The sequence below is a fragment of the Fusarium solani genome (assembly GCF_023522795.1).
Source record: "Fusarium solani strain SB1 chromosome Unknown bctg00000015, whole genome shotgun sequence".
NCBI lineage: Eukaryota > Fungi > Ascomycota > Sordariomycetes > Hypocreales > Nectriaceae > Fusarium > Fusarium solani.
This window is the reverse complement of record NW_027072143.1, coordinates 613,167-629,263: the sequence shown is the minus strand read 5'-3', so window position 1 is coordinate 629,263 and position 16,097 is coordinate 613,167. Positions and strand designations below refer to the sequence as shown.

Genomic DNA, 16,097 nt, shown 5'->3' with positions numbered 1-16,097 from the left:
AGCCCCTTCGTGCCTCGTCCGATTGTATTCTACATTATCCCATACTTCACTAGTGGACACCACATGAGTCCCTCTTCCCAACGTAGCCAATCCATAACGGTCAGTATATTATATTTGACGCCGAATCTTGCGCTGTGGAAGGAGTGCTGGTCTAAAATTTGACGCAGACGCGCTTTCGAAGCTTGCCGGCTTCCATCATCTCTATTGCCTGCGGAAGATCTTCCAGCCCGATGAACTCCACAAAGGGCTTGATGCTATGCTCATCGTTTGAAGCTAATGCACTCTTCTAGGGTTCTGACAGTTCCGTTGCACGCTGTTTTTATGACGTATCGTTTGAAGATGATGTCCAACGGTTCGATCGTCAGAGGCCCATCGACAACCCCCACTACCATCAGGAGGCCACCCCATCTGATCATGCCGGGCATATCGTCATAAGCTTTCTCGGATGGCGCAAAGCTGACAGCAGCATCCACCCCATGTTCTGTAACGATCTTGATGTCATCTGCATAAGTCGGACATAGTTCTGGATTGAACGTGTAGTCTGCTCCTGCCATTTTCGCGGCATCTAGCTGGCCTCCATTAATGTCGACAGCGATGACATTCAGCCCCATGGCTTTGGCGTACTGAATGCCCATTTGCCCGACACCTCCGGCGCCGATTACAGCTAACCATTTTCCGGGGGTAAGCTGACATTCTTTGATTGCGTTGTACGCAGTGACGCCTGCACAACAAAGGGGTGCCGAAGAGGCGATGTCCAGATTTGCTGGGAGTTTTACGGCACTGCGGGCATCGACGACGGCGTACTCCTGGAAGTATCCATCGCAAGTAAACCCTTGTGCTTTCAAGCCTTGTGGACATCCAACGCTTGACCTATCGTCGACCATTAGATAGACCCGTCCTGCTGCGGCCGAGGCCTCGCGCACTTACCACGTGGTGCAGGCGTCACATTCAAAACACCCGCTGGAAGCAAGAAAACCGACGGCGTCCCCTTCCTCGAACTGCCTCACCTGCTTCCCGACCTCCGTGATGATGCCGGTTGCTTCATGCCCTAGGGTAGTGGGAATTTTCACCTCGTTCATGGCGAGGCCCGGATCGAAGGTTAGGCAGTCGGAGTGGCAGAGCGATGCACCGACGACCTTGACCAATATCTCGCTCTCGTTGGGCTTCGGGACCTCCACCTCGTTAAGATGCAGTTTCTGATCAGCCGGGTCATATCTGGAGGCTGTGTTAGAGACCGATACGCAGCAGAGGCAAGTATCCTCACATACTGCTGAGCCCTCATTGTGGCCTTGATAGACTTCGGGGGGCCATTACCTCGAGGGTGAGTATCCATGCTGGCGGAAGGAAAAGCGATCGCGAGGCGCTTCGTAAGGGCTGAGAGGCGGTGTGACGGCCCTTCCAAACGGCGTAGGGGTACATTTGGAATATGTGAGCGATCTGGATTCAAGAGAAATATAATATCCGGTTCAGTGATGCCATTGGAAATCGAAAATGGCCCATTGAAGCCGCCGGGTACTCGTATCAGCCGGCAATGGGCCTTCTATAATCCAAAGCCATGACCTAAAGTGGACAGGGCCAAGTATCGCTGCGAGACTTGGACCCAACGCATTCGGAAAAAACAAGTCGTCTAACAGACATGTTCAGATCGGCCGGAAGTAATGATACTTGCACTTTGTGGCGGTACTAGATTGGTTCATTATTGGTACCCGGCACCCTTCCTGCGCATGCCACCCCTGGCGTTTTACGAGAGTTTTCCTACAATTAACAATTCAGGCTCATAGTTCTCATTCATCGTCATGTAGAAATGCAGACCGTCAGGAATCTCAACTAGAAATATGCAGCTGGCGGAAAACTAATGCAGTTCATTGATTTTCTTCCAGCGTCCACTCCATGGAAGTATGTTTCTTCCAGTAAATCTTCGCAAGTCTATCCACGATGCTCACCAATAACCGTCGATGATTGGCGTCTTTGCAAATCTCTTGACATGTGCTCCTCCGCGCTCAGATATTGTAGCTCTGCTGATCCAATAACCGTCCACCCTGCTGGACCAACATCCAACTGCAGTGCCGCCGTGATTGGCTGGGAAGTGGGAGGCTTGTTCACGACTAGAACGGACTAACCTTGTACTGGTGCGTGGAGTCCTACCTGCGGTAGAAGCACCTGAATCTTTTTTCCCGACTATTGCCCCTGGAATCCTTCTCCCCTATCCGTCTCATTGCTCGCTGCCCCCGGAATTTGATTTGAAAACTGGTTCTGTATAGTGCCCTCTTGCATCGTAGGGATTTCGAACAGAGTATATCTGTAGCCTGGTCTCTGGGGAGTAGCTGTGTTCTGCTTCTACTCGTAACCGCCAGCACCGTTCAAGGTAGTTCACACGACCCAGCCCACTTGCCGAAATATCCCGGCTGCTCTCCGTAGAGTAATCCGATGCTTGGTAACATCAGCTCAGCCAGCATCTCCCCACTACGGCCTACATCCAACGAGGGCCGTCGAATCCTTCCTCCACCTGGCTTCGCCAATGTAAGAGACTAGTGATTGGAGGTGACACAATCGCCTCGTGCTCTGTGAGATTTATGAAGGACTTCAGCGCTAAAACTTCACGCTCTCAATCCTCTGGCACGGGTGCAGGGATGTTTGGTGGTAACGGTGGTGACTTTAAAAGGGGTCGAATTCCCTAGATCTTCCAGGCTGCTGATGCGTCCATCTCTCTTTGCCTTGACTCGCCCCATCCCACTCGATCATATTCCTCCCGAGAACTCGCCAAAGCTGCTGAGCGCACAAATTCAGAATGTCAAGCCCGCTCTTCACACAATCTTTTTTAGACGAGGACGAACTTAAACTCCGATCTCAGAACCGCTCAGCGAGGGAGAGAAGAGGACATAAGCAAAGAATCCGTCGAAGTCGCGAGTCGGTTTCGGGGGGTGTTACCGGACCAGGCTCAGCCTCCTCCACCACTGCACCAAGATCGTCCATAGAGGCGGCCACACCAACAGAGCCGGGCCAGGAACCGACAACGCCCACAAGGGTCGTTCCTTGCACCCCTTCCTCCTCGGCAAGCTCTGAAGGCGACGAGTGGCACGAACAGAGACGCAAGGTCAATAAATCACCAGTCACTATCGTTGTGAACATCACGGTAAGCTACAGCCTTATCTTCTAGCGAACAATGAAGAAGCAATGGAGCTAATAATACTTTAAATGTCTATTAGACATCCGGCGAGCACGCGACCGATACGCCGACAGCCAGATCGAACTCCAGTTTTTACATAAAGATTCAGCTAGGCCCAACGAGTGAGGTGAGATTGGAGGGGAGTGGCTGGGCTGTGACTGGCATCAACGTGGTCGGCGAAACTGGTTGTTGATAACCAGATATGAACTCAGCAGTACATTCTTAGATATGAAATAAGCTCTTCTTATGCGCGATTTATTGAGCATGACATGACTTGAGATAAGCCGTCCTGGAGATGAGGGAGACCCCAAAGCAGTTCCCGTTGGGAGGATGTCCCAAGAGGTGGTGCGTGCTTGTGTCCACGACCTGGGGAAGGCAACCTCAGTGAACTGAGCTACTTCGAACATTACTTTCGACCATCTTTGACCCTTCCCCCATTTGTGCCGTGGCTCTGCTTCATCACCCCTTCGTTGATAACGCTGGGTTGTTGGATTCGGCCCGAGCAATGAGAGGCCGCTCAAACTTCGCCCTTGTTGCAGCTTCCATCCGAGAAAACCGACGATGATGCAGACCTTAAACTCTTGCACTCCTGTTCGGCCCTCAGTACGCTATCCATGCCGCACATCGTCCACGTTCTATGGATTACCAAAACAACATGGTTCGCTCCTAGAATGACGACTCTGGTAGATGCCTGATCTCGGGCCAAACTCGAGGTGCCAAGAATAATACAGCCAGCCGTGACCAGCGTGTAGGCCCTCCAGCGATCGCCAGACTCGTCAAAGATGCTCAAGTAACGAAAAGACCGAGCCATGCTCAAAACGCAGCCGAGAGCCATCCACATGGCCCATGCGGCCGGCCAATAGGCGGGCAGTGTGATTCGTAGAGTGACGGCGACGAACGTGGCAATCACGAAAGATATGAGAGGGACGGTGGAGATCTGCAAGACTGGCTTATTTTGATCCCAAAACTCTTTGTACGAGCTGCTGGCATGGAGGGCTTTGGCGGCTGAAAGAGCTTCCTCTGGTAAGGAAAATATCTAAGCAGTTAGCTCTTGCTCTGCATGCAATGGAAGTCATATCTGGCAAACCTGAAATAGAGACGAAGATAGGATAATAAGCCCCCAGAAAACCTTCTGCAGTTCTTCGATTTGGTAGTACCAAGAGACCACCAGAAATATGGATTCCATGGGCGTTGATATGGCGCCAAACCACACCTGTCCTCGAACAGCGGCCTTCATCCTTTGAACGCCCTTCGGGTGCACCGCTTTGGATTCGGACACAGACTTGAAATTGCGGCCATACAGGACAATAGCCGAAATAGTTTGAACTGCCAATGGGATGACCGTCGCGACGGCAAAGATACTAAGCTCCAGCGATGCGTCCATCTCGATGGTAGAAATACGTCTGAAGAGGAAACCAACGATTGACGTAAGGATGTGCATGTAGAAGAATGATGGTGGTGGGCGCCAAAAGGAAATTCTTTGAGACTGCTTGTGTTCATGCCAGAGAGTTGACGGTTTCCGCCGGTATTTATTCCGAAGTGGTGGCGAGAAAGTGGTAGACGAGTGGTTGGTTGCATTCTCCGCAGGTCCTCGCGCGAAGCTAAACATGCGCCAAGATGGGGATAGTGACGGATGAAGCACATCGCACACTGTTTTGAGACTCGCAACCACCATGCCTGCCGCGTCTTTCGGAAATCTCTTGATCCGACTCTATGGCAGAGCCTGTTTCCTCAGACGCAGCCGGACAACGGGCACATTCGCGTGCACCCGTGTCAACATCCAACTCCTCCATTTACCGGCATGTAAGTATAATAGCTATCAAGAGCACACTTGTATCACCAGAGAAAGATGTTAGACGCGCTTAAGACGCAGCAAGGAACGTCGCGTCATGCGGGAGCTAACTAGTCAACACAGACTAAGCCGCACTGCCGGACTGCGCTTCCCGGCTCCCTTCCCTAGCTATTCTGAGACCCATCCTCTGGATTCCCCTGGCTGTAAGTGGCAAATCGAGCCGCTTCAACTCGTGCACGAGTCGAACGGCTTGATTCGGTACGTTCTCGACGAAGTAGTCGATCGTGAAACTCCTTTTTGTGGGCGCAAGGTTGACGCAGTAAGAATATACAAAGTCAAAGCTTTGAAGGAGCTTGGGATAGCGACGTAGGCAGCGCGAAGTGTCCTTGGAAAAGGTCGATGAATTGAGGGCATCTATAAGCTGCAAGAAGATGCCCACTCGAATGCGGGCACCATGCTGCAACAGTGCCGACGCGATAGCTGCGTCTGCGCGATTAACCGATAGCACTCTCTGCAGGAGGGCATCCAGGAAGCGATCTAACTCATCAGTCGGGAGCGCGGGTCCCGAATATACGGCAGACTTTTCTCTCTGCAACAGATCCAGCAGAGTGTGCAACGCGGCCACCTGCTGGCTCTTCTGAATCGGCGCCGCCTGTTCCATGACGACGGATACGACGAGGTCAAGGAGCCCTCTGGGGCCCAGGTGTTTCCGCAAGGCTACGGCACCCGCTTCCAAGGTCCACAAAAGAGACGCGAACGAGTGAGTCTGGCTAAAATGCCGCAATGCCCCTTTCGCCTCGGCTCCGAGGTCGAGGAGGACGCGCAAAACTCGACTCTGTCTGTAGTACGCAGCCAATAGGAATCCCGTGCAACCGTACCCAACATCAGAGTTGACATCGATGCCTTTTGCCTTTACGATGATCTCTGTGAGCTCTGCAAGGCCCTGGCGAATGGCAGCGCAGTATGCCTCGAACTGCGGAGGCTGAAGCCCGACGGACGCACCTCGATGAACTAGAAGGATGGCAGCCGACTCTTGGTTGTGTAAGATGGCCTCCGCGAGCGGCGTTCTTTTTACATCCTCCGGTCCATCTGGGGGGATGCCTTGATCGATAAGGAAGGAGACGATGCCGTCCAGTCCGCGCCTGGCTGCCAGGTGGATGGGAGAATGGAGCGTCGCGTCGGAGTGGTGGAGGGACGCGGGATGATGATTACGGGAATCACGGCATCGCCTGAAGTCTGCCCCACCTGCCTTGGCTGCCATGAGGGTCTTCAGGGCAAGGACCTGGTCGTGGCACCAGGCTATAGCATGAAACACAGAAGAACACCTGTGGTTCCGAGCGTCGTTGCTGTACAGGATGTGATTGCATATTCCATGGAGCCGGACACACAAGCGTGTCAATGAAGCTTGATCTCTCAGTGAGCACTGCTCTGCAATTATACATATGATCTCTTCTGGTAACATGAGTAGCATGATGAAGGAGACTTTGGGGGGTTGGTTGATGTGGGTTTGCTGAGCGGTGGAAAAATTGCGGGTGGCGGCCGAAGTTATAATCAAGCCAAAGGGCAAGAGAAAAGAAGCAGAAGCAATAGAACCATGTAGATCACGCAGTCTTCTGACCCGTTATGAGTTGCAAGCGATGTCTTATCTTATAAGGTCGTCTGGTGAGCATATCATAGGATATCATGGACAAACAGCATGTTTGGGTCACTCCGAATGTCCCGAATCGACGGTAGATGCTCCCATACGCGCAATACAGGCGCAGAATGGGCCGTTGAAGAAGCAGTCAAGCTGCAGATAGAGAATATTCAGACGGCGATGGGGAAGCAGTCTATTTTCCTCCTCCTTTTCATCCTTGACCAACTCGCCGGGTACCTCATTCGACCGGGAGCATTACTCAGGCGTAAGCAAGCCAAATAAGAAGTAATTAAATTTCCGAACCGCAGTCTAGGTGGTGGGTATCGACTTGTTGCATTTTTCTACCCGGATGCCTCTACCTATCTGCACCAGAAGGAGCTCATCCCAGTGTCTTTCAAACTCATGAGACCCTTCGAGATATGCGATCACGTCCCCGAGGCCGTCTCATTCACCAAAATCTCGTTTTATTTCTTTCAGAGCTTAATTCCCGAACACAGAATGATCAACTAGCTATGCGGAACCCTCAACCACCATTGGCACACGGCACTGCAACCCCAGGACGCATATTGACTCCTAGAAGAGACGGCTATTAGCCAAGGCCCGAATTGGGCATTTATCTATATCCTTAAGACGGCTATAGAGCCTAAAAGTGCCTATTTAAGACGATAATCTTTGTCCACGTTTCTACTCAAAATATGCGGTAGGTACCGGTAGTGCTAAACAGTGGTAGGGAAGGTGAGGCAAGAATTAGGCGAGCTGAAGGAGACAATCCACTACATGCGGGGCCTGCGGGACGTGCAAAACAAGACTATCGAAAGATTGCTCTCGCTGCACAGACCAGGCACAGGAGTTGAAGATCTGGAAGAAGAGTATGAGGATTCTGTAGAGTAGTGAGCACGTTCATTTTCCTGTTCAAGATAAGCTAGTATTTATCTAACCGATTAGGGCGACTTTGAGGTACGAAAAGATACTTTATAAGCAGATGCGGCGTCAGAAATATGCCATGTGATCTGCTTGTCAACAGTTTTCAACCATATGATAAGATGTAAGCGTTCAGTACTGTATTGTTTCCAGTAGACGAATTTTGTATCTAGGATACGTACACTCCATTCTTGACTGGATAACTGTGACTGATTACTTAAACGGGCAAAGAAAAAAAAAAAAGAAAAAAAGCTTATCCGGCCTTGCTGAATAAAACATGCTTTAAGTAGTTTTTGTCCTTCTTGTTAATACCCAGAGAGCTAATATTTGCCTACAATCCGAAGTTAAATATACGACCACACAGCACATATTAGTAAATTCATAACTAGGCAATATGCAACCGAATAGATCCGAAGCCTTGCCCATTCCGCCTTATCTTCCTTAGGTTACCCTGAAAAGCCCAGCATCGGTGGCCTACGTACCAAGCGAATCGACCAAAAGGATCCAAGCCTGCGATTATGGATGATCTTGCCGTAACATCCCATGAGCGGGAAATAAATACTCTGGGCCAAAACCAAGCAATTGAAGAACGGCGCTACCTCGTCAAAAAATGCAGGGAGAAACTCGCCGCCCACATAAGTAAGACAGGTTCCATCGGGACAACTTAACAAGTATGCTGAATGCTGACTCTATTGAAGAAAAGCGGACAGGCATCACGATCGAACCCTCGAAAGTTCGGCTCGTAACCAAACAGAGTGATATGTACACCTGGGTTTATACGGCAGAGGTTGCTCATCTCTTTTCAAAAAACTTGAGTGAGCATGGCTTGACGGCGCACAAAGAACTTTGTCGGGAGGTCGGGCAGAGCTTCCATGCAATCACCTTTGCGAAGGCCGCTATAAGCGCCGACCATCCGAGCCTCGGCATATATCGCGCATCGACCTATCCGCCAGCCTCTAGCGTTCTCTCCGCCGAATCCGAGGCAATGGTGCGTGAGGAGCTGTGCGCTCATACTACATGCCAGCTGCAAATGGTCCAAGAAAATTTGAAGGCGGAGACGGTCAGAAGAGAATGCTTGCAGAAGGAACTAAAGTCTTTGAGTGCAGAGTACGAACATCTCGCTCAGCGATTCAGGCAAGAGGCTGAAAAAGCTGGCCAGAGCGAGTCAATGCTGTACAAATGCCTCCAAGTCATCAACCAGGTGGCATCACTAGCGGAGGAAGTGCAACAGGATTGTAGAAGCACGGAAGATCCCATTGTATTTCCAAGATAGCAGCGCAAGCGAGACTCTGTGTTTCCTGTGCACAATATGTGGACAACTCTGCATTGGGGTGGTGAACTTCATAAAGGGTTACAACGGTGTTAATGAGTGTGAATAGTTTGAGGCCTAGCAAGGTTAATAAATACCGACCATGTATCAAGCGATTAATACGATTATACAATACTCGGGCTCTAGGGCGTTACCGATAATCGAGTCATCAAGGATGCCGTACGAAAACCTCAGCCCCCACCATTGCTATGACTAGGTACCACTGCCATTGCACCTCGATACCCAGTACTCGGGCCGATCTCAGAAGGTATGATTGCGAGCAGTCCGCTCAATCAAAGCTTTGTTTCTTCCGATGTGTACGAAACCCGACACTCAAGTGTCGGAGCTAGGAACGTGTTGAGGTTTGGCACAAACCCTACACCTTTTGAGTGCACAATAGTGGCACTCGAAAAAGAGAGCAGGTTCTACGTTTCTGCAGGAAGGACAAATCCATTCGATTAGATACCCGACCCTGATTAGCCAGGAATGTGTGCAAGCCTCTGGCGTGGGGCGTGTGGTAGTGGCCCGTACAACTGACGTATTTAGACCTGGACTATGAGGATAACTTTCCGATGGATCATGTTCTTCACTCTCTTGATTGTTGCCACCCAGGCAGCCAGGGTATACGAGAGAGCATCCATAGTTTACAAGACGCAGAAACACATTACCTACGCAACTCATGCACAAGATTACTGAGAACGGGTCGGTCGGTCGGTCTGTAGCCCATAGGTTTAAGGTTGCATGCCGCGAAGGGGAGGTTTGGTATACTACCTTGAGGTAATAGGCCTGTTTCCCCTCTGCAAGGTCCGAATCAAAGTTTCAAAGAGGACGAGACAGCTCACGACGGTCGGTCCCATGACGAATGTGGCGAGGCCCAGAAGCCCAGCCTGGTTGCCTAAGAAACTGAAGGGAACAGGTGCGGGTCGTGCTGGGCGGTACGAGGCGGTAGGGCTTGCACTGGTTACCTCATGTCTCGGGGTGGAACGGCTAGTATACTTACATTGTAGCGCGACGAAGAACCAAGGCAAAACTGCGCTGCCAAATCCAATATATCCAAAGGAGTATCATGACTTCATCCATGGGTGAGCTGGGCATTCGATGTTCGAGAGTGAGGGCTCTCGTGCTCGTAACCAGGCTACTATACGTCTCCTTGGCTGCCTTGAGCCAATGAAGGTCGAGGTTGTAACCTTGGGGCAAAGATGTGGACAGATAGTGGATCATCGGCTTTGTCCGATTAAGAAATAACGTTGGTGAGAGTACATCCAGCTGGCGAAAGGGAAATTTACCCCGTGAAATTTGGTCAAATAGGTCGTAGAATTTCCATATCAGAACAACAAATCTTGTAGAATTGAGGGGTGTAATGCTGCGAGCTCCTTCTGTCTTAGCGCTAGCTTTGGTCATAGTCCCGATCATAGGTCGTTCAATAGAAATCACTAGACTTCAGTGCCAACGGGTTCTTTCAGGGCTATAAGTACATTTTCATAATGGTCAATCTTGAACGTCGAAGCTCAGCGACTTCGGCAAACGTTGCCATCATTGACGCATTCCGCACGTCCTGAACAACGCCAAGCACCCGAGCACCAAACTGGGCCACGCATTTCAAGGGGCTTCTCTAAGCGTTGGTTCTGGATGGAAGGAAAGCAGACTTTCGGGGCATGTCTAATGTCGAAGGATACCTTCGCTGACAGCTGTTGGTCGTGTCTTCAGTGTCAGCTGAGTCGGGGAGGGGGGCCAATTTTGGCCCTTGATCTAAAGATAAGGTGGAGGCGGGATGCCTATTTTATCTATTCACCATGGCCGTAAGAGACAATCATCAGATTTACTTCGAGTTTGGTTTTTACATACGCACTCTTCCACACGTTCTTTCCCTCTTCGTCTCTTCCTGTCAGGCACGCCCTTTCTCCTCTCCCCCATACGGCGAGTATTATCACAACATATGTATCCAGTTTCGCTACTCTCACCATGAAAAAGACTCAAGCTGTTGTGGTATCCGTTCGTTGCTTTAGATGCGGATGTTTGATAGAAGCTATGTCTACGGATGAACTCCCTGTAGTAGAAGTATCGACGAACCTATTCTACTGTCTAAGCTGTGATCACACCACAGGCTACTCCAAGGAGGTTTTAGGGAAGCAAAAAGCTTCGCGCAAGATAAAGGACTCTAGCAGCTCAAGGGGAGCATAATATGAGTTGAAGTTGCATGTCAACGCCTGGGTCTAGAATAGGTACCATACCTTACCACGTTGAACCAGATCGCATGACTAACAAGTATTTTAGGGCGGATCTCATCAGGTTAGCACTAGCATGATCATTGATATACATTCATTACTAAATGCAAAATTAGGCAATTCAAAGAACTCTCAATGTTCTTAGCAGCATCACTACCTGGGTGGAAAGTAGAATTTAATATTGTTAGTTACGGAAGATCAATTCATCACAGACATTCGTGGCTATCTCTTAACAAGGTAGCTCAAGCCGGGCTACTTGTGTAAGCTCGAGGCTTTGCTTCACAGCCAGCTTCTTCTACTAAATCATGCACGTATGCCAGACAGTGAACCTAAAGGACTACTATCGCTAACGTACAGGATTGTCTCCTGAGTTCCTTTGAAAACCATGCGAAGCCATCTTCGTATTTATTACTCCTCGTAACTATGTCTATTCATCTGCCAGGCCACATATGAACCATTGTTTCTAGAAAGCTAACCTGGAGGCTAGTAGGCTGTAGTAACGTAGAAATAAAATAAACAATTTTTCTTGTATTTCTCTCTTAACTTCCTTCCCCTTACTGTCGAGAGACTCTGCCAACAGCTCCCGTTAAATTGCTACAGATCACCTCTGAAGTAGCTACTCATAGTCATACGAGGAGAATTTTCCTCTGTCGGCCTACAGGACTACGCTACCTACCCATGGCGGTTTCAGTACTTGAACACCCAGAAAATGCCGGTGGGCTCGACAAACTTCACAGGTCCAATTTTCGCTTCTTCCCGACCCCGGCAAGGTTCTGCCAATCCTCATCCGTAAACCTCCACAACTGGTTGCGAAGATCGTAAAGGACATTGTTCAGTTTCGATATCTCATCGGTTAACCGACATACGTTAGCCATCTCAAGCCAATCCCCGGCGCCTCTCCTTTCATGGCCGATTATGCACGCAAGCCTCTTTCACGATGAAGCATTATCATGGCCATCAGCCGTGCCCACGCGCCCGGAATGTCTGGCAAGCCGATGCACTTCTCTGCTCCGACATCTGGCGGCGACAGCCATCATTGCATATGCTAGGTACACCCTTCATGCAACTGCAGGAACAGAACCCTAGGGACACTACGCGTTTAGGACGGTTCGCGAGCCCCATTTGGACGCTAGTGCTGCAAGATGAGACTACAAAAAATGGACTCCTTGCCGCTCCTGCCCAGTAGAGACCCACAAAGAGAGTGCCCAAATTAGGTACCGGATCACACCTGCGGCCTTGAGCAAGGATCACAGGACAACGACGCCCAATATAGGCCTCCAAAGCCACAGATATAGCGTGGAGGGCCAGATCTTGCTCGGCCACATTTGTGCAGAGCGCAAAACTGGATCAGCCATTAAAGCCAGGAGCGATCACCTTGCTCGGTACAATCTAAGGTCATTCCCTCTCTCCCCGACGAAACCCTTGCACTAGCCTCATCCAAAGAACATGACCTGGCGAATTCTATTATGCCAGGGGAAGTGTAACCCCAGCCAACCACCAACTCCAAAGGAGGAACCCAACACACAAGCAGCATCTACCATCTGTCAAATACCATTCGGTCCCAGTGCGGGCCTTATACGCAAATCATCTCAACCACCGCCCCCTGCCAACTCGGCCAGCATCAAACAGGAGCGGTCTGGGCAACCCAGCACCCATGCCTGGAACCAACGTTTCCGCGGTTCGCGGAGCTCCTCGTACCCGTACAGCTCCGAGAACGACCTAGATAGCAGTTCTTCGGCCAGTGGCAGCGATTCCGACGACAGTTCGTGCAGCGATAGCGAGCATCCCTCGCCAGGCGCTGCCCAAGAATACGTTTTACCACACGACCACCGGTTTCAGAGCTCAAGGCCGGAGCTTGTAAAGTCCGCCCTGGATTCCCTGGATGCCTGGATGAAATCCGCACGATATGTTCTACCGCCTGACGATAGGCTGCCCCCCCGGAAGCGACTCCGGATATTACACTGGAAGGAGGGCGACGGCGGCGACGACAGCATCGACGGGTTCGTCGCAGTCTCCCCCCGGTCGGATACTTCCACCTGGCATGCCCATTCTACGTTTACAACCCGGCCAGATACCAGCAATGCTTGCTGCAGCACGACCTGCGGTCCATCGAAGACGTTATCCGTCATCTAAGGCGCCACCACATGAAGCCCCCCTACTGTCCCCGTTGCTCTCAGACCTTTGACACATTGTCCACCCGGGACAGCCACATCTTGGAGAGAGCGTGTGAACTTCGTGATCCACAACCCATTCAAGGCCTCAACTTCTACCAAAAGTCAAAGTTGAAACGACGAGATAGAATCTATCTCGGCGAGACAAAGCGCTGGCAACGCATCTATGCCACCGCCTTTCCCAACTCATGCCTTCCTCGTTCCCCATACCTAGCCAGGGGCTGTGGGAAGGCGGTTTCCATGGCCCGAGACTTCTGGAGGGCAAATGGTAGACTCTGCGTTTCCCAGTTTCTAGAGCGCAGCGAGTTTCTCGGCGAGGAGGGCGAGAGGGATAGGCTTGCGGAAGAGGCATTATGTAACTTGGCACTGGAGGATATAGTTCCCGTGATAGTCCGACGCTATGGTTATTAATATGAGGATTTTGACAGAGAGAATACTATAAATAGGTGAAAGAACTCACGATTTTCAGGCCCTTGGTAACCCGCAGGATTATGATTATGAGCTACCTACGGATGACAGAGTGCGACAGTTGGACCTCCGTATCACGGACGAGGCGCAGCATACTCCACCTTCGCATACCCTTGCTGATCCAGCCAGCCCGCCAGTCAGCTTTGTCTCTTCTGGCTTCCCTACTTAAGTCGAGAAGTCTTCCCGTTCATGTGGCTCTCTGTCTTGCTTGTTCTTAGACACATAGGAATCATCTCTGTTTACTAAATATTCCTGCGCCCCAGCTCACGCTTATCGCATATTGCATTCTTCAACAAAGACCAGGCGCTCAATGTCGATCGGTGATCTCGGTGAGAGCTCGCCCCTTATGAGGTCGGCCCCTAGCCCCGTTGGCGTCCCTCCTCATGGCAATGGTGACGACCGCGTCAGCCTCCGTCAAGGCTCGAGCACCGTGCATTTTCTCCTAGACTCGAAATATACACCGGGTCTCGATAGCCGGAACTCTGCCCTGAGGTATCTCGCGTACTCATGGCACATCACCAAGGTCACCCTCCTCAGCAGTATGTTTGCGCTCGACTCTGAAACCCCACGTTCCGGGTGTCGACGCGACTGACTTGATTCCAGGCTATGTCAACTTCCTCCTGGTTATGGTCCCCGTCGGCATTGCTGCCGGAAAGCTGGGCTGGAATCCCATTGCCGTCTTCACCATCAACTTCATTGCCATCATGCCCCTCGCTGCTGTCATGTCGTTTGCGACCGAAGAGATCTCTCAACAGCTGGGCGAAACAATGGGTGGCCTGCTGAATGCTACCTTTGGAAATGCCGTAGAGCTAATTGTGCGCCTCGCCTGCGAAAACCTACGTCGAAATCGAGATGCTAACCATGACCGCAGGTCAGCATTGTTGCGCTCATGGAAAAGCATATCGACATTGTCCAGGCCTCTATGCTCGGGTCGATCCTCTCCAATCTTTTACTGGTGATGGGCATGTGCTTCCTGTTTGGTGGTATCATCCATCGCGGTTCGACTGGCAACGGTACAGAGCAGGTCTTTTCTTCGGCTACAGCACAGACTACCTGCTCGCTCATGGCACTCTCGTCTGCCTCGCTCATCATCCCCGCTGCCGTACGTTTCAACTTTCGCCACTCTACAAGGAACAAGCTGACTGATCGTTGGTATAGCTGTCTGCCGTCCTTGACCAGAGCGGCTTCAGGGACAAGGACCGGAGCATCCTCGCTCTTTCGCGCGGAACCGCCATCATACTGCTTCTCCTCTACGTCCTCTACCTCGTCTTCCAGCTTCGTACTCACAGTAACCTTTTCGACGCCGAGAACCAGAACTCTAACGGGCATGAGGAACCCGAGGAGCCCGAGGAGCCCAGCCTGGGCACCTTCAGCGCTGTCGCCGTCCTTGTTGTCACCACCATCATGGTCGCCATCTGCGCCGACTACCTTGTGGGAAGTATCAACGGCCTTGTCGAGACGTCAGGCATAAGCAGGGCTTTTATTGGCTTGATTTTGATCCCCATTGTCGGAAATGCCGCCGAACATGTCACCGCCGTCGTCGTTGCAGTCCGGGACAAGATGGACCTGGCCATGAGTGCTGCCGTTGGCTCCAGCATTCAGATCTCTCTTCTCGTCACTCCTTTTCTCGTCATCGTCAGCTGGGCCCTTGGCTCAGATATGAGCTTTCACTTTGAGGCTTGTAGGTTTAGAACAACCCGCAGCCGTGCCGGATGTTTGTATGTTAACCTGTTACCCCTCAGTCCAAACCGCTGTCTTTTTGGTCTCCGTTCTTGTCGTTACGTACACCGTGCAAGACGGCAAATCCAACTACCTTGAGGGCGCTATGCTTCTCGGCCTCTACGCCATTATCGCCCTAGCCTTCCTCGTCATCCCCAGTAACCTCGTTAGCGGAGAGCTTCAGGCCTAGTAAGGCGCATCTATCACCCACCCGGCCTTCTCTCACGCGTTGTGGTGCCCGGGGAGGGGGGAGGGGGCTCTGGCCCAAAAAGTGAAGGCGAATGCGCACGTCGGGCACAGGATTGTTATCGGCCGGAAGCCTTGATCAAGTCAGTTAATTATCGTAGCTAACGTTATTGGAGAAACGTCACGCCGTGTCGCTATCGAATAAGGGCATTTGGGTATTTTATAATGTCTTAATAGGACGTTTCTTGATTCTTGTTGCGCCAAACCGACGATAAAATATACCAATAAGGCTATGAAAATGGTTCTGACTGATTAGCGGTTTTATATCGTCATTGACTACCGATTTGTTATGTTATTTTACCCACTGTTGTGGTGGAATTCCCATATATTACTATTGTTTATTCCGCCAGGCCGTCAGATTTCGTTGCCTTAAAGGTTCTATTCCTTGATCTGGAAGACAGAATCGCTACATCCCCTATTGTATAAGCACTATTACTACTTGCT

At 51.0% G+C, this 16,097-nt stretch overlaps 5 protein-coding genes across 5 annotated transcripts; 2 read left to right on the top strand and 3 right to left on the bottom strand.

The window, feature by feature from the left end:
- Positions 1-260: 260 nt before the first annotated feature.
- MRS44_018155 (uncharacterized protein) lies at positions 261-1,333 on the bottom strand (the record flags this gene model as incomplete). The annotated part of the gene is made up of 3 exons (XM_065616354.1): positions 261-870; positions 928-1,215; positions 1,269-1,333. 3 exons carry the CDS (start codon positions 1,331-1,333, stop codon positions 261-263), a joined length of 963 nt encoding a protein of 320 aa, XP_065472426.1.
- A 1,514-nt stretch (positions 1,334-2,847) lies between these two features.
- Positions 2,848-4,607, bottom strand: MRS44_018154 (uncharacterized protein; the record flags this gene model as incomplete). The annotated part of the gene is made up of 4 exons (XM_065616353.1): positions 2,848-3,059; positions 3,441-3,774; positions 3,813-4,202; positions 4,254-4,607. The coding sequence occupies 4 exons, from the start codon at positions 4,605-4,607 to the stop codon at positions 2,848-2,850; spliced, it is 1,290 nt and encodes a 429-aa protein (XP_065472425.1).
- Positions 4,608-5,082: 475 nt separating this feature from the next.
- On the bottom strand, positions 5,083-6,429 carry MRS44_018153 (uncharacterized protein; the record flags this gene model as incomplete). The annotated part of the gene is made up of 2 exons (XM_065616352.1): positions 5,083-6,283; positions 6,347-6,429. 2 exons carry the CDS (start codon positions 6,427-6,429, stop codon positions 5,083-5,085), a joined length of 1,284 nt encoding a protein of 427 aa, XP_065472424.1.
- A 6,066-nt stretch (positions 6,430-12,495) lies between these two features.
- MRS44_018152 (uncharacterized protein) lies at positions 12,496-13,857 on the top strand (the record flags this gene model as incomplete). Its single annotated transcript, XM_065616351.1, has 3 exons — positions 12,496-13,049; positions 13,121-13,575; positions 13,667-13,857. 3 exons carry the CDS (start codon positions 12,496-12,498, stop codon positions 13,855-13,857), a joined length of 1,200 nt encoding a protein of 399 aa, XP_065472423.1.
- A 177-nt stretch (positions 13,858-14,034) lies between these two features.
- MRS44_018151 (uncharacterized protein) lies at positions 14,035-15,597 on the top strand (the record flags this gene model as incomplete). The annotated part of the gene is made up of 5 exons (XM_046279014.2): positions 14,035-14,227; positions 14,292-14,503; positions 14,560-14,790; positions 14,847-15,369; positions 15,431-15,597. The coding sequence occupies 5 exons, from the start codon at positions 14,035-14,037 to the stop codon at positions 15,595-15,597; spliced, it is 1,326 nt and encodes a 441-aa protein (XP_046125802.2).
- Positions 15,598-16,097: the final 500 nt, after the last annotated feature.